Source organism: Crocodylus porosus, unplaced genomic scaffold (assembly GCF_001723895.1).
Source record: "Crocodylus porosus isolate Cpor-Errol unplaced genomic scaffold, CroPor_comp1, whole genome shotgun sequence".
Taxonomy (NCBI): Eukaryota; Metazoa; Chordata; order Crocodylia; family Crocodylidae; genus Crocodylus; species Crocodylus porosus.
The window spans coordinates 16,836,812-16,854,996 of NW_017728928.1; the positions used below are offsets into that span (position 1 = coordinate 16,836,812).

Sequence of the window (18,185 nt, forward strand, 5' to 3'; positions counted from 1 at the left end):
CCCCCAGTTGGCTGTGAATTAACATTACTTCCTTGAGTGAAAACCCATGGGGCAAGCACTTAAATTTGTGACTAACTTCAGGCTGAGAACACTTGCATATACCTAGGTATTTGCAGGATCAGAGGGCCTTGGTGTAATAATGATGAGGATGCCTTCTCAGTATGCACTTATTGGCTGTACTTGCAGATGAGCTGGTGGAAATGAGAGAGCCTCCTGGAACATTTTAACTTGAAAGCCCCCATAATTTTCACAGGGATTTGGAAGAAAGAGATCGTTAGATGAGAGCGCCAGCCAATTCTTCAGGAAGAGCCAGTATGGAAGGTTGTGAGAACTGCACTTCAGTTCCTAGTGAATCTCAGGGCCAACAAATTTACACGCAAACCAGTATAAGTGATCAGAAGGTGGTTCAAATCTGTAACGCAACAGAAGAACAGTACACTAATTGCTTTCAAAATGGCCAAAACCAGTTTAAGATAAACCTGGATGGATGTAGTAACAGATTTAATTGGGTTAGATTAGTCAGTGTATTGAACTTCTGGCTCAGATCCCCCCTCCAGATTCAAGTTAACTTATAGTCCCCCAGCATGGTTTGCACCTCCCCTGCAAACTCCCCCTCATAGGGTGGACAGGCTAGTTTTGGCCAAAGTTGTCTGCTCCAGTTGAGCAGGGAGGCATGCTCTATCCCCTCCCCTCCCCTCCCGTCCCCTTCCTTCTCCTCCATCTTCCCCCACCAGCTTCTGTCTTGGGCCATTGCAGGCATGTAGCTGCATTTGTGGAATCAAAAGTAAATGTCTGTTCACTTGTTTATCAGTTCAGTCTACACAGCTTAGACTAACCTGTGAAGACTAAATTGGTTCAGCCTCAAGCTTTTTGACTGTCTGTACTTAGTGCAGAAATTGGGAATCCCCCTTATAGAGTCTATAGAAATATATTTAAGATATTGTATGGATTAACACAAACCACTTGTGTTTGCATATTTGTGTCTTTCCCAGCTGTCTGCACAGGATTAATTCTAGTAAAGATGCATTCAAATTTCAAATCCTTCCCTAGTATTATTTATTCATTTTGTTTGGTTTGGTTTGGTTTTTTACCATTTCTTCCTTTCTGGAATCTCCCAACTGGTTTTCTGTAAACATTAGCAAAGATTTAAAAAAAAAGCTCCATGTCTTAAATGCTTTACTCTACCCAAGCAGGGTAAAAAGAAGCCTCCTATTCGGGCCCACCCGAGTCCACACAGAACATGTTTTATAGCACTTCACCCGCCAAGTGTTCATTATGCAAGTGAGTTGCACACAAATAAAGCTGCACTTCAGGAGCAGTTGCTTGTGCAGTAGTTGCCTTCAGCTGTGTGGTATTTGAGGCAGATTTTGAGATGAGAGTGATGGTTCATTAGGGGTGAGAATTGTTCTTCATCCCTCTTCTCCCCCCTTGCTCATTCAGTTCTCTCACAAGCTGCTCAATAAAGCTAATTTGTTTTACCAGTGCACAAAAGATGAGACCAAACTAGAGGCATATTAATTGCTAAAGAATGAAATACAGCTATGACATTTACTTTTTAATTCAAGCAGAAATTTCAGGGTGTAGATGAGAAGGTAGCAACACTGAATCTGCTGTTACTGGTGAGAATCGAGTTAGAATTGACAGGTCTTTGTTAGGTCTACGTTCATCTAAATAGGGAATCTACAATGAGATTAGGTTTGAAAAACCAGGAACCTGTGGGTGATTCATACGACTCTGGCCACATTTGCAGTAATTGGCAGGGGTGCGGAGGTTGAAGTGATGAGCTCCCTAGTAAGGGATGTTTCCCTCCCCTGCTATTTGTGTAGAGAATGTGGCAATCCCAAGGTACACCTCTGAAGTGAAGATAATGCAAACAGTTTTAACTTCTCCCATTCAAGTAAAGAATTCTGCTGGGACCTGAGTGTATGTAAAGCAGTTGATGGAAGACCTAGTTTTAGAAAAAACAACTTTTGGGGGTTACGTTATTAAGAGTGCTTCATGCCGTAACCTGTCTGAAGTGATCTATAGGGATTATGGTGCTAGATCCCCCCCCCTTTTTTTTAACTCCACATTACATTCTCCTTCTTCAGTGAGCAGACAAGATGACAATAGAGTTGTAATGATAAGCGCACAGCTGCAGGGGAGAGGGTATAAGAAAATAGCTTATTTTTGCCAGACTGGCCACAAATACACTAAACATTTTTCAACTCAGTGGGCAGTCAAAACCAATAAGCAGTCAGGTGTATTATCCAGGCAGCTGGGGTTCTGCTTTGCTCTGACCTTTATGTATTACAGAAGATAGACCCACAAATGGAATTGCAATCCAACAGAGTTGCTTGGCAGTCTTTAATAATGCTCCATGCTTGCTCTACAAAACTGTTTAGTTTGCTAATTCCTGAGGCTGTTGTTAGGGAAAAGATAGGAGCAAAGGAGGGAGAGGGATTTGTATTTTTATTTTGCTCTGGAGGAGTAAAACTTTGTTAACTATTGTAACAATAGTCAGTTTTCATGTGCTGGTATGTCATTTTGCAGGAAAGAAAATTCTTTAGCTTTAACCCGTTTCCACACTATTTTTTAGGAAGAAGATATTATACAGTATTATATAGCACAGGTTCTTGGAAGAGCATCTAAGGATTGACTTCACTGCCTTAGTCCTTCCAGATTTGCTTATGTTTGTGCAGTGTAAACATAGAGCTTTGCCAAACAAGAATGCCTTGCATTTAAAGCTTGTCTAATTTTTGTCTCAGCCATGCAGTTGGTCTGCTAAAAGATATCGCTCACAAAAAAATCTTTGCTTCTTGCATAATTCTTGGATCATCATGGTTACAACCTCACTCCAATACTTCCAGCTCTTTATACCTCCTTTCTACTTGCTCTGCACACCTTGTCCTTTACACTCATGTAAAATCAGGTTGGTTTGGTATGAAAGCACAATCTTATTACAATGAAGAAATCTGCACTGGTTTTCTTGCTGTATGAATCCATTAAGCCCTGATGTTGCAAATCAGAAGAAATGAGCATGTAATTTTTGGGGAGTGAACTGGGAGATAAATATGGTCATCAAGAGTAGCAGTGGTTTAAAAAACAGTTTGAGTTAGCTTTTCTTTATCCTATATGCAGGCCTCCTTGAGGGCTTATCAAACAAGAAATTACTTTGAAATAAGAACTGAACTTGCTCCTCTAGAGCTCTCCCACACGTGGAAAGGAATTTCATTTCTAGAAACACAAATAAGAGTGTTCATGTATGTTTTTGTGTGCATTAAGACTCACTTAATCTTTGATCTTTAACTACTTCACTTACAGGGTTTAACTTTAACCAGCTTCTTGTCATTTAATTCCGATCCATTCCATGCTGCATATTCAGAGTGTGGGGGTGTAAAATTCCTGGCCAGTTTCCAAACTGTTAATCGGTACCAGCTCTTTCCAGTTTTTATTATACCAATGCCAGAGGGCAAAGGGAAAGTTTTGAAACTAGAGCAGAACATCTGATTTACTGTACAATTTCATTAGCACTCAGGAGCAAGAAATGGATGCCCTACTAGTCGTATCCTGTCAACTGCACATGACATCTCATGGAAAGATTTTTTTTTAAACCTTTCTAAAGGAAACAGTTCCTCTTAATTTAAAAAAAAAACAAACCTTCATGCATCATTTTATTTTTCTGAAGTCTACAGTGAGTTCATTCGTGTTCAGACCCTGAAACAGGCTACATACAGCTAATACCAAGAAGGAAGGCTTCCCTCTTGACTGGGTGTTGAGAGGGGACAGGCTAAGTCATTATTTTTTTACTGAATTTAAGTTTTAAGATTGGTTTTCTAGCCCTTCTAATAAGCATCATTGTCTTGAACGCAGTGCCTCCAACATCTCTGCTCCTGTTCATGGTTTTTTATGAAGCTACAGAGCGAAGCCAATATTCTAGTCACTGTAGCTGTTCAGAAATCTGTAGAATAAACGAGATTCAAACTGCTGAATCTTAGCAAAAGTAGCAGTAGAAATATGTATGGGAAGAAGGAAACAAAAGCTGGTGGGTAGGGAGGGGCAGAATGGCCCTTCCCTTTCTAGCGGCCAAAAACCAGGAAAGCTTCAAAGAGATGAGACTAGCAGTAGCCAACAGCTGATATGGAAGATGGGATCGCTCAACTGGTACATGTCCCAGTACGCTTCCTTTTTCCAGCATGTGGGAGGTTAGTCAGGCTGTTCAAGAGCATTTCCTGTGGACCTTCTGGTTAGGGAAAGGGGAAATCTAGATGATGTACACCTTTTGCTAATACATGACTAGTAAGGACCACAAGTTTTACCCATGCACTTGAAAGTCAAAACCTTTATATCACTTAGGAAGATACTGCTTATGTGAGGGGATGGCTGATAGGTTCTGGAAATAACTTAACTTATCTGTGGGATAAACCCATATATATCATGGCTTCATACTAGTATCTTCTTTGGATTCGGCAGTTGAAATACACAGTGGATTTGCTCCAATTGTAGCTGGAGGAAGGGAAAGAGTAGAAAAACATTTGTTAAACATTTGCTTCTGTAACAAAATGGTATGGTAAACTTGGCCTTCTGTGGTAGAAATACTGCAGAAAGAATTTAGCTGAAAAATCCATCTACCCAAGTGGTTTTAAATTCAGTAAAGCATTCATGACGTGCAACTACCTCTGTTCCGAAGGGTCTGGCAGAAAGGTTTTATATGGTACCAGGAATGATGGTGAGGCAACATCTGAGGTGCAGGAGCAGAGAACTGAATTTAATCCTAACTCAATGCACCTCTTTTAGCCTGGTGGGGAAGAAAGAAGTTCACTCTTGTTTGGCTGGGCCAGGCTCTTTCAGGAAGCTGACAGAAGTGACATTTGCCATGCGATCGGCCGCTTGAAAGCACTTTACAGCCATCCTCTGACAGAAGTGCATGGCTGCAAAGTGCCTTAAAAGTGCCTTGACCCTCATGTAAAGAGGGTTCAGATGAAGGTGCTCCGAAGTGGGCTGGGCTGATGCAGCCCAGCCCTGTCTCACCCCTGGTGCTGTTTGCAGGAAGGGAGGGCACTGGGGTTTGCATGTCTGTCTGCCTTAGGGTGGGAAGGAGGAGGGACTTCAATCTACCCACCCCCTCACCAGTTCAGGTTGAGGAAAACCCACTCAGAGCACCCTCCTGTCCTGCAGACAGCACCAGAGCAAGGGGGAAGGAGGACACAGCTTTGGGGGAAAGGCTGCTGACAGGCAGGTCTTCAAGGATTGGCTCCAAAGTGGAGCTAGATTCCTCCGCTCCCCTGACCCAACGGTGAACGTTTGTTGGGGAGGGGTCGCTTTAACTCTTGGTGCTTTCTGTGAAGTGCTGTGAGTTAGAGCAGGAACCTACATGTCTGACAGCCCCCATGATGATTCCCCACAGAACAGGCAGGCAGTGAAATAAATAGCAGGGCTTTAGCAGAATTTTGGCTTTGTCCTTATCTGTTGGCCCATGGCAAGTATGTGTGTAATGTTGGGAAGTAAGATGCTCCTTTTCAAGGGTTACAATAATTTACTTCATCCTCGAGAAGATGGGATTATGGAGAGGAATTGCATTGCGGGAGGGTGTCTTGGGACACAGTGCAGGTCAGGATGACTCCTGAGAGGTGTAGTTTATATATGATCCCTTGCTCTGGGCTGGGCCTGAAGGTAGTTCTGTATTATGCTGCTTGAATAAAATCTCCTAGTGGCTCTAGTTCACTTTTAATCTGTTTTATTAGGCTGTGTGCTGTAGCCAGGAACAGCTGAAAGGGGTTAACCCTCCTTCCTCTAAAGATGTATTGAAGATGCATAGTTGCTTCTGGAGCTACCAAGTCAATTTAATTTTAAAAACGGTATTGCAAACAGGGCTTATCTAGCACTAAATTCCTTCATCAAAAACCGGTTTAATTTTGATAGATTTCTTTGGTACTTAGGGCTTTAATGCTCTCTTGGAATACATTTTTATTAAAAGATAAGGTCTGATTTATGGTCTTACGTTTCTCAGAGCACGTAAGTTGTCGTGTCTCTGACAATAAAGTTTAGAACATGGTTTTTTTTCCTCCTCCCCTCTACAAGCAGGGAAGTGGAAATAACTTGGTCCTCTTAGCATAAACCATGCCACAGTATATGAAAGTCTGAATTTCATTAACATTTATCCAATGGTTTAAATTGCTCTTGGAAAATAAATACCACAGCCTCGTCCCTGCTTAAGCCTTTCGAATTTATGCATGTTAAAATGAACATTCAAAAATCAAGCCAAAGAAAAGGAGCTATTTTTTTTTGTTTTAACCTTACCTTTTTTAAATAAAAACCCCAAATAAGTATCTTGGTTTGCATTCTGTCCATCAAGACTAGATAATTGTCTTATTTCGCTTGTCTGGAGCTGGTGTTTTTTCACGTGAGCAGAAGTCTGGAACTTCAATACAAATCTCAGTCCTCATTTCCAGGCTCTGACTCTTTGTATGCTGCTGTGTCATGCTTTTGACAAGATCAGGCTGCAGCTGTTGGTTCCTCACCAGTCACACATGCTAGATATTGGGTATCATGCATTGGCAACTCTCTTCTTCAGCTGAGCTTAACATCTTCATTCATGACCTTTTGCTCTGGGTTGCCATTTGCATCCCTCTTTGAAGTTACTTATTGTCTTCAGCATAGCCCTGCACCGCAGCTCTTCCGCACTGAAGCTGGGAGCTGTGAGTTCCAGACGCTCTACTGGAGCCAATGTACTGTGCTGTGGGGGAATATGTCCCGGGTACGTCAAATGCGTGACAATTGCGTTCGGTTGATCTAAGGGGCATGGTCACTTTCAAACCTGTGTCTTCTGAGTGGTGATATTATTTAACACAAGCTCCATGGCTACACATTTGCTGTCCAGTTTAGAATTTTCATATTGAAACACTAGTTGGGGAATGGTGCAGTTTGCAGAGGCTCATGTAATGCTACCCAAGCAAGGGACAGGAAAACACTATAAAACAAGGGAGTGACAAGAGGGCTCCACTGAGCATCGCGAAGTTCTGCCACAGGTGTGGAGAAGCTCTCTGTGTTATACAGCTGTTCTGTCTCTGTTATGTAGTTGAAATGTGATTTGTGTGGCTGCAGGTATTCCACTAAGTGCAGGTGTGTTGGATGTTGTTCTGTTGACACGAGATTACAACTAACGTGTTTGCATCAGTTCAGGGTCCAGGTGCAGTGATGCAGTTTTGGGCAGCATTTCAGAATGGTGTCAGGTGTATCTTGGAGACTGACTTGCTAAAGATCCCTGGGATAAGGAGAGGTGAAGGCTTTTCTAGATCACTGCTTCAGATTTCTGTAGCTAGTACTGTGGGTTCCCCTACCTTGTGTTGCTGCCCATCACCCCTTGAGCTCCAGAGTGGGTTAGAGCTTCCCAAACGGAATGAAAGGCAGATGTAGTTATTTAGTGGCATAAGACAAACCACAACACTTCTCCAGAAAATGCTGGCTGCCATTGGTACAAAGTAGCAGCCTTTCAGACCTTCAGGTTCATGTTGGAATTGTTCAGCTTTTCCCTTTTAAGAGGATGTCTTGGGGAAAAGGTTAAATAAGGGGCTACTCTGACAGTAGTTAAGAGTAGAATTGGGCCATGTCACAGGAATATTTTGCTGCTTGCTTTTTGTATTTTTTTAAACACTCCTCCCCATGGACAGAATCGTTGGTCCACTGTCAATCAGATCTTTCTTTCAAGTAAAAAGAGACTAAGTGAGGAATATCTATGTATTTTGAAATTTCTTTGCAGAAGGCAAGCCCTTCTGGCTTTTCAGGAAAGAGTTGTTCAGTGGCATCCTTTTGAATAAGTTTAGGATTGCAGTAGTTGCAGGTCAACTTTGTGGCTTTTTCTTCCATACGAAGCTAGTGCTGGTGATGGTCCCTGACTCTAAACCCCAGAATTGGCATAATAAGGGCAGCTGTAGTGCAGGATCACCCACACTGTGCTAATGCCAGCATAGAAAGCAGTGGGGTCCCCGGAGCCCATTCAATCTGTAGCAGTGTCATTTAGATTGCCAGCAGCAATAGTGGTGATTTTTCATGAATTTAGCTTTTTCCGATTGGAGCTTCAACCATGCTTGGGTCCTGCCATTGGGTTGTAAAGCTAACACGAGTGTGTATCTAACTTACGCGTATAATGTGTGATTGTAGCAACTTTCGGCAATTTGAAGTACAAACAAACCAGCACTACCTCCCACATAACACATGCATGCACACACTCCTACTTTTTAATAAAACCAAAGGATGTTCCTCAGTAAGGTATTTTTTTGCAGTCACTGTGCATTAAACCAATCCACTTCTGCTTTAAAGGGACGTCTTTCCTGTCTCCTGTCAAAGAGCAGCATTCTTGTAAATTGCAACACATTGTCAATCCACAGTGACAGAGCACAAATTTGATAGTGCAAAATGCTGTGTTAGTATTGGACAGAGACTGGACTCGATGGCCAGTGAGGTCCCTTACAGTCCCTCGTTCTTGCCTTTTAGGTCAAAAGAGATTTTGTCCAAACCTCCTTGTACTGTTCTCTGGCTATGGGAGAGCTCTTTGAGCTTAGTACTGTGATCACTTATATTTGTAATTTAGCCACATCTCTCTCTTTCCCTGTCTATCTTCCCCTCCCCTTGGGAAGGACAGAGAGACATGTTCAACAAGTCTGTTGGCCAACAAGTGCAGTCTATTGTTAGTATCACCATGTCCTCCTCAGTAACATCAGGTTCAGAGGGCAAATCGCTCAAAGCAGCTGGGACATGACTGCTGGCTCGTAAGGAATGATGTAATTACATCCCCCTCCACAGTGAAGTGAATAGAGAGGCCTTCAGAGACGCTTGCTGGGGGGGCTGCCTCAGGTTACTTCAGGTCAGGATACTGTCAAAATCCATCAAAGGAATTCCCAGTAGATTTGGCAGCCGACCTGCACAATGCAGGCATTATGCCACAAGCGGTGTAGTTGAGTTATAGGCATCTGGGCTTTGGAGGGATTCAGTAAGATGTTGCTCCCCCCCTCTTCCCTCTGCTGCATGAATTAAGGCTTTTTTGGATTACTGAGTTTAAAGAAATCCAAGTGGTTCAAGCTGGTTTCTTTTTGTTACTGGTTCAGATCGTTTTTTTGTGCAAGAGAGGGGACCCAGAGAGCCATAAAACTTGCTCAGCAAGTAAAGGGACACAACCCGAGGTGAAGGGAGAACGTTGTCCTACTGTGAACACAGGGCCTTTTTCTATTAACTCTGCAGGTTTCTCCATAAAATGACTTCTCCTGGAACTACATAGATATTTTACATTTTTGATGCAAGTAAACATGCTGTCTGCATTTCAGGATTGGTTTAAGGTGTGTAAGGCCTTCTGACTTTGGATGGGGAAGCATACAGTCACTCAGCAGCCTTCAGGCAATGTTAATTACTGAACCTCTGCAGTTCAGCACTAATTTAACATATGATCAAAAGTTTTATTCCCTTTACTAGCAATGCTCCTATTAAAAAAAAAAAAAAAATTCCCAGGTGTTGACTCTTGTATTTTCATTCTCTGTGGGAATATATGGTAAGGTTTTCATTTGATTGACTGTTTGTCTTCTGCTTTTCATGGTTGGTCTTCAGCAATCTTTTTTCATCTCCCACTCACAGCTAGGTATATACATATAGGATGTTACCCTTGCAAGATATACCTGATGCACCTAATACAATTGGCGAATGGGGGATAGGGACACTGGAGCATGGTGCTCTGGATTTGCTTGGCATTGTCACTGTGGAGTATCACAACCAAACTCGAGCAAGTCAGCCTGGAGCTGAAAGAGAATACTGAACTCCCAATTCTAGTTTATTGTTCAAAAAGGAGAAGTTAGGATGCTGTCCTTCAACATCCATGTTTCTGAGACCTTAATATTGAAGGGAATTGGATCCATACTTAAAATGAACAAACAAGTGCCCTTACCTTTATTACTAATATTAGTCTATTAATATGGGAGAAATCTTTTAAGGTCTCATTTATTTTTCATCCCTAATGCTGCTGTTTTTCTTACTCATTTGAGAACACAAGTGGTCTAGCACTTCTTACAGTTGGTTCTCACATCAGGTTGTAAGAGGATGTTTGGTTCTAAAATAACTTTTTTCACTGATCTTTAAGAAAATCTTGTAGGGTTTGCCTCCATCTCAAATGGTTCGCTAGTGCAACACCTAACCATATGATTAACTTCAGCACTTGTTAGATCCCATTAAAACCCAGCTGAATTCAAGAACCAGTATTAAGTTTGTTAGCTAATATTGTTCTCTTCCTTTCCTCAATCTCATCTGCATGAATTTGGCTTTTGAATCAATGAAATATTTCCACAGTAGGATGTCATGGAAATAATGTGTGTTACTTTCCATTATTGGGTGAACATTAGAAGCTTATTCTGGGCAGGGCCCTGATCAAAATCACTTTGTTAGGAATCTCCTGTTCAGGCTTTCTTCTGTGATTTCAGTTACGATCTTGACTCTGGCTGATCAGATCCACTGATAGGCATTTCTCATGACATTTTTGTGTTTCCAGACCTAGCCCTAAAGCAAAAACATACAAAGAAGCATTAAAAAGCTGGGAAAGGGCAGAACACTCAAACATTTCTTTGACATTTTTTGTTCATATATTTAGGTGATTGGTCAGATTGGCTGTTTTTTGTCAAAACCACTTTGCCCACCACTAGTTTTTCTTTCTTCAGAATTTATCACCCTTTAAGAGTTATTCCCTTAATCTCCCCTGCCCAGAAATGTGCATTTTACATTCTGTTTAATCCTATTAAACTGTGTATTACACTGTGTATTAATCATCTGACTGGAGAAATCTGGTTCTTTTGGAGCTGTAATCCTCCTCTTTGAACGACTGTTTCTATGGGACCTTGGAAAACATAAAATAGATTTGCTGTGTCTTATGTTAAAGAATAGTTATACTGTTTAGAAGGAAGGGTAATAGTTAAGTATCTTAGGGGCCAGCTAAGCATCATTTAGACTAGTTCAAATGTACTACTTAGTACAGTAAAATACCTGCCTGAGTAGAGGGTGATTGTAAGGGTGACAGCTTGTGAAGTTTGTAAATAAGAGTTTGAGATGCTGATTTTGGGTGACTTTTTAATTTGTCTTGATTGTGGATTATCTAAACAATTACACTTGTCCTTGTCTTTGTGTGAGCTCAGTTTATCAGCAGCAATGGTTATTATAATAATCCAGGGTGAATTGTATGGCTGACTGATATCAAGTGCCCCCTTAAAGTGACATCAAGGAAAAAGTATGTATTCTGATCCTCAGGCTTCCAGTGGGTAGCCTTAATTAGCATCACCAGGTAGGGTAGACCCTGATAGTAAGCAGATTTCTCAACTCAGTAGGGTATTATAGAAACATCTGTACTGTAACTACAGTACCTGCTCTTCAGAAATAGCTGGCTGAGTACAAAGCAGAATCACATTCTTGCATTGATTAGATCACTGTAGATACCAAAATGTTTCCTGCAGTACAGGAAATGGTCTTTGTACTGCTTGAGTTTTAACAGATATGGTCTTGAGTTTCCACTGTGTCTTGATGTAGTCAGACACGTTGTTGTTGTTGTTTTTTTTTTAACTGAATATCCTGGTGAAATAGCCCTACCACATTTCATACAAATCATTTTAAAAAAAACGTTGCTGTAAGAGTTTAAATGCCACGTGATCTTCAGATCTTTTACAAGGGCTTTGAATTCTATAGTGCATCACACTATAAATAGACCTATAAAATCATCTAAATCCAAACATAATGTGCTGCCACCCGCCACCTGTGTGTAGACGTAGGTTAATCAATGTATACATTGTTATACAATGCATGATGTTGAGGAACTTGCAACCTCTTAGCTTATAAAGCACTGAGTATTTGAGGGTCATTTTCACGTAAACCACTTGTTAAATAACAAGAATGAACCCATAATTTGTCTCTTATTAACTCTGCCCCTTTCTCTCCAGCCCCCTGCCGACCCTGCAGCGATACAGAAGTCCTCTTGGCTGTCTGCACTAGTGATTTTGGTGAGTATCTTCTTTCTCTTCTGTTTCTACTTCCCCACTCTGCCCTCTCCCTCCCTACTTTTAATCTGGCGCCTGCTGGATTTGACTACAGAAACCTCTGCAAACAGTGATAAATGTAGACACCAAATTGCAACAAACTGGAAACTTTGTCTGCTTGCAGTAAACAAACTGTGTCCAAGGCAGCACAAAGAGAACAGAGAAGGAGAACATTTTTATAGGAGGTGACATGAAGGGCCTCAATTAAAGCCATTGTATTTGGCTAGTCCTTTCTATAGAGAACAAAGAAGAACCAAGCAACAACAATGGAGGTAGAAGTTCAAAGGTTTCTTGGGGGCATGTAATGGGTATTTTCCCCTTGATGTTCCAAAATGGACTACTGACAAAAGACCAAAGGCTCAGATGGCTGTTTTTATGTCTGTTTTCTAAAGGGGGAAAGTTAATGTTCAGCTAGTATTTGTAATGGTAGCAACAAACAAATTATATTGAGAGGGAGAAATTGGGAATGTTCTAAATGTGCTTTTGACTTTGGTAGAACTCTTCTTTCTTGAACGTGATTTCTAATGTAACTTCCTCATGCATAAATTTAAAGTAATGTAGACAGTTTGGCTTTTGAGTTTTGAAGATGTGCTGTAAGGATTATTAATACAAACACTGTGCCCTTGAACTTACTGGGCCAAAATTCAAACTGATGTAATAAATGTGTTTTCCCCACTAACTTCACTGAAGCTGCCTGCTTCAGAACTGAATTTGGGCCCAACTCTCCCAAAGCATTTGCACGTAACCCTCACTTCATTTCGTTCTTCTGTCTCCAGTTGTCAGAGGTTCCATCCAAGATGTAACAAATGAGGTAGAACAGCAAGAGTCCGTAATAGATGTCAGCGTAAGCAGACTCTACAGGCAGAAGAGCAAAGTCTTCCAGCCCTCAGAGGAAAGTGGGAGCTGGCGAGGGCAAATAAAGACCCTGCTGGAATGTGGGGTGAAACCAGGAGATGGAGACTTCCTCTTCACGGGACGCATGCACTTTGGGGAAGCCCGGTTAGGCTGTGCCCCTCGTTTCAAAGACTTCCAAAGGATGTACAAAGAAGCAAAGGACAAAGGGCTAAACCCTTGTGAAATTGGCCCGGACTGAAATCCTCCATCTGGCTGCAGATTGCTCTTAGCACTCGGCTGGAACTGCTTCCCAGCCACAGTGAGCGTTCTGAACAAAAAACTGATCTGAAAGAATGAGGAGATCTGGTGAGCAGAGTGGAAGAACCACATGGGATGTCCCTGTGGCCAAGGGAGGCTGTTACACTAATGGAAGCAACAGAGGTACGAGCTCGGAAGGCTGCCAAGCAACCAAGGCTGGAATTTTAACCAATCTTGTCCCTATGAATTAAATTATTATATTTTTTTAGCAAGTTTCTTAGGAAAACAAGCAAAGAAACCTACCAAGTCTTAAACCCTTCCCAGTAAAAAAACAAAAACAACTGCCTTTATATCTCTTTAATACTAATGTCTTAAGCTGATGTAGCATTTGGTATGGCATATTCTGTATAAATGGTAAAGAATGTGGTAGAACACGGTAAAACCATCTTAATGTTGATGCTTTGTAAAAAGCTTGATGTACAATTCAAAGTTTTTTGTTATGACAGAAATTTATGGAGCCAAACTCCTGTGTTTTTTTTTGTTTTTTGTTTTTAATTTGAAAGAATGTACAAATCGCCACCTGCAGCTTTTTGTCCAGGCTGGTAAATTTGTTTCCATTCCAGAGAAATAAAGGTCCCTGGATTTGATCTGCTTTGTTATGACTTATTTTCCTTCTCCATATTTTGCAAGCTCTGCTGCTCCTGATGTGCATCTGGATCAAGTGTCACTGGGCTAAAGATTATTCCTTGCTTATTTTGTGGCTGCTTTGAATAGAGACAATGAAGTCTGAGTGCCTGTGATTGGTTTGGAAACCACAGTATTTTTTCAAATGGAAGTGGGATCAATTCTTTTTGAAGTCTTAAAGGCACCTATCCTAGGCGAGATGCCTGAATTTTGCACTCTGCCATTCAGTAGGCTATTCTGGGAACCGCTGCAAAACAAGTATTTCCCCCAACCTCATCCTTGCTAGTGGCTAAGCTTTAAGACATCACAGGGGCAATTTTTTTTTTGCAAGTATCTAGTTGGTCTAATAAAAGATACCACCTCTGCCACGTTCTGATTCCTTTTGCTTCTAAACCAATACGGCGACAACCTGGTTACCTGGCACAGGGCCAGGTTCATTTCCCTTCCTGTTCTATGTGGAAAATGATTTTTTTTTTTTAAGAGGACTGATTTGTCTGTCAGTGTCTCAACATGAATACAATAGTTTTCCCTCAAGCAGTGATAACATGCTGTGTAACCTATAGCCCAATATGCTTTAACTCTTTCTTTGGACAGTTGTCATTTAGGTGATTGGTTTTCTTCTACATTTGTCTGTGTTCCCTCCACAGGTACATTTCCCATTGCCCTCTTTTCTTCTCACACTGAATAAATCTCCTATTTATAAGGTAATCCTCCCCAACTCTGACCTCATTCTGTAGATCTCTCTGTACTCAAGGACTGATTCATCAAGTTAAACCTATGTTTTAGTTTTACCTTTGTCCCCCTAAATTAACTTAAGTAGCTGCTCAGATTGATACAAAATTCACTTCCCCCAGCCCCATGCACATCTGAAGTTCTAAAATGGGCTGCTATACTTATAGAAACATCTTACAGGATTTAATAGTGATGGAATAATTGGGGTTTTATTGAAATTATTGACCCGAGGCAGAAAAGATTCTGAGACAGGAAAACCCCATTTGGATCTTCTTGCAGAGATCCCAACATGGGATTTGTCCCCCTCAACCTTTGGAGAAAACTGTGCAACCCTTCTCTCAACCCACACTTGCAAGACCTGAGCATTCCTTTGCAGGTCGTACGTGTATGTGAATGCAAGATTGCTTAGGAGGAGATCTTAAGTTGACTTCAAGCCTGCTTTTGCAATAATAGCAACAGCAAGTGAAGTATCTCTACTGAGGCAAAGGGAGCCTTTACTCTTGGGGGTGGGGAAGCATGGTTTTGTTTGCAGTTGAATTGTGACCATTCACTTGTTTAGAGATGTTCATGCTTGCATTTCCAATACCAGTGTCTGGATTTAAAGATCATCCTTTTTTGTTTTTTTTCTCTCGTCTTGCACTACATTCCCCAGGGTCAGCGTGTGGGGAGGTAGGGTACCTTAGCTGCCAGTGTTACCAACTCTCTGCTAGCTGCTGAGTTAAGTCCTTGGAGCATCATTCTCCAAGAAGGTCCTTGCATATCCTGGCAGTGAAAAGGGGTCAGGAGCTCACAAATGTCCTCTTTACCTGCCCTTCCCACTTAGTTACACTTCAACTATTTTGCAAATTGCTGACACACTGTGTTTGTCTTTTAGGCTGCCACATGCTCATCATCACACTAATGGCAATTGCATAAATAAAATTGCAGGTGACTTGAAGGGAGTGGTTGAATGAGCAATAATTGCCTACAAAGCTCAGCTCTTTTCTTGGAAAAGGAGTAACACCTTTAAGGACATTTTTGTTCTTGTTCTGAATCCTTCTTGACTGCACATTGACTGAACTGTAGTGCTACACCCTTTCCAGCATACCATGTCTTTTGCATTTTCCATCTGCTGCTTGGCCTAGTGTCATCATAGATATAGATATCTAGGCATGTGTAATGTATGGACTGCTTTAGTAAAGACTAAGGTATGATTTTTCATGGGAGGCTTCTGCCCACAATCTGAAAAAGTAGTTCCTTGTTCTAGCCATTTAGGTTCTGAACTGAGCTAACAACTTAACATATTTGAGAGCTGAAAGACATATTTGTTGTTATCTAATGGGAATCATTTGGATGAAGAAGATAATCAATAAACAATAACATAGGCACCAACTTTGGTTCTTGCTGATGGATGCTTTTTTTTTTCTTTTCCTTTTGCATTCCTGTGTTGAGCCCCACGCATGCCCAGAAGTGGCACCACATTATTGGCACCACCAACACAGCTCATGGATGCTGAGCACCCACTAACTTTTTCTGGTGGGTGCTTGAGCCCCGAAGCACTCATGAAGTCGGTGCCTATGAGCAATAATAAATGAAGAGTGAACATGAATTAGTTTGGCTTAGGACTCCCCTAGTTTGATGGCACCCAAATAAATAATGATTCATGTTTCAGGGCCTAGCTGGGTTTCTTTTGCTTGTGCCTCTTAACTTGAGAAGATAAAGTGAAATCATGGTTTAGATTGCAAGTGAAAATTAGTTCAGTGTTTTCCTTGCAATCTCTCTCTCTGATCCTCTGTATGGTGTGGTGAGGAGTCCATCAACGAATGCATTACATGAATAGAAGGTTATTAAAAGCTTGTTGCGAGTGAGGAGGAGTTGGGTTGGCAGCCTGATGTGGGTGCCGTAACCGGAATATTAAAGGCGTAATAGATCGTATGTGCCCAAGGGAAAGTTTGCCTGTTCCAGCCTGATTGGGAATGAGATGTTTGTTCTCTGAGTTAGCACAGCCATAAACCCCTTGGAGAATAAGGGAGGATTATTGTGACTGGTTTGTCTACAAGTAGCCTGAAAGATCTTCTTGACTAAGACACCTGTCAGCACAGCTGGCTACCAAAAGGGAGAGAGAGCTTTTATCTAAGTAAAGTTCACATTTTGCTCAGTAGACGAAGGCCTTGTCCATGCTAGAAAGGTGTCTCAGTGTGTCTAACTTGCACACTATCGCTGCTTGCAACGCAGCTTCATCTGTTTGAGCATTTTGGTAGACAGGTGGCTGGTGTTTTAGGCAGCAACCTTAAATTCTCCCTTTGGAAGAATAAACTTGCTCAGATAAATGACTGAGAGTAGGTCTCGTTGATTAGAGCCCATATAAGACCTCTTGTTTCATGAATCTCCTATTACTGCTTATGAGCATTACCTTTGCAAAGCAAGACAGGTCTGTTCCTCTGGAAATTGTAATAATCCAGTGGGTAGCGTTGTTGTGTGCATCTAGTCTTTCAAGTTTACCTCCCAGTTGCTGATAATTTTTATAAGTCAAAACTCACCGACTGTTTTGTGGTGAGCCTCCATATTTAGTATGGGAACTCCCTCTGCCTAGGCTGTACTTAATTAGGACATACATATTTCTGGGGCTGAGAGCATTCCTTGGTGACCTTTTCCAATGATGCTAGTTGAATTAGATAGTAAAGGCATGGCAGCCAGGTTGGCTCCTGCTGTTCTGCTTGAAATCAGCCTAAAGAAGCAATGTTTGTCAAGTAGAACAATAAAATCACCAGGAAAGACCTTTTCAGGTTTCTCCAAGCCAAAATAAATGCACAAATACTGACACCAGTGACTAGCAGGTTCAGAGGATGATAGGCGACAGAGCCTTTTATTTCTAGCTCACTGGTCATAGCCTTGCCTATGTTGGTAACAACTGAAACTTGGCTCCCTGGCTAGCTCAAGGTCTGGCCTACTTTCCTTCCTCTCCCCCACAGCTAATTTGCAGACTTCAGTAACTCTTTATCTTACCAGCTATGGGCTGAGAAGCAGCTGATAACTGTAGTATGATACTCTGGATGCTGCAGCAAAAGCAGCTCTTTCTCTAGGCAGCCCTATAAATCTTGCTCTTGCCCTCCCTGCAAGGAGAAAGCCGCCTTTATCTCAGAGCTTGATTGTGAACCCCGTTCAAGTGTGGGCTGGATATTGAATTTAGATGAAAACAAAACAGCTTTATAAAAAGCATTTTCCTGTGTCATATCCACCCATTTTACTGGGGCCCAAGCACTTTGAGCAAATTGTATTCAGGCTTCTTTGTAAAGGGCTGTGCAGCATGGCAGAAAAGTAAAACAAGTCTGCTCATAAACATTGCCTTGTGCTCATACAAGTATTTTCTGATGTATAGGTCAGCATGGTTTATAGTAGGCCTGTGCAAAGCAGCTACTATTTGCTTCGGATTCAGGGGCCAATGATTTGATTTGGTGATTTGAATCACTGTCCCGAACTGATTCTGCTGAATCTCTGAATCAGCCAGGCCAGGCCCATCCCCCACCCGCTCTCCCAGCCAGGCAATAGCTGCCCACCCCACCCAGCTCCCTGCACTTGGGGAAAAAAAGCCCTGACTCACTGCGTGCAGCCAGGCGGGGGGCGATCCTCACTGCCCCACACTGTATGGGGGGCTCTGCATGA

The 18,185-nt window shown here is 41.8% G+C and overlaps 1 protein-coding gene across 1 annotated transcript in view; it reads left to right on the top strand.

The window, feature by feature from the left end:
- METRNL (meteorin like, glial cell differentiation regulator) overlaps positions 1-13,774 on the top strand; it is a 23,966-nt gene extending 10,192 nt beyond the window's left edge. The window contains exons 3-4 of the mRNA XM_019542725.1: positions 11,940-11,999; positions 12,812-13,774. Coding sequence (XP_019398270.1) covers positions 11,940-11,999; positions 12,812-13,128 — 377 coding nt within the window. The 3' untranslated portion in view covers positions 13,129-13,774. The remainder of the gene's footprint in view (positions 1-11,939; positions 12,000-12,811) is intronic.
- The last annotated feature ends 4,411 nt before the right edge of the window (positions 13,775-18,185 follow it).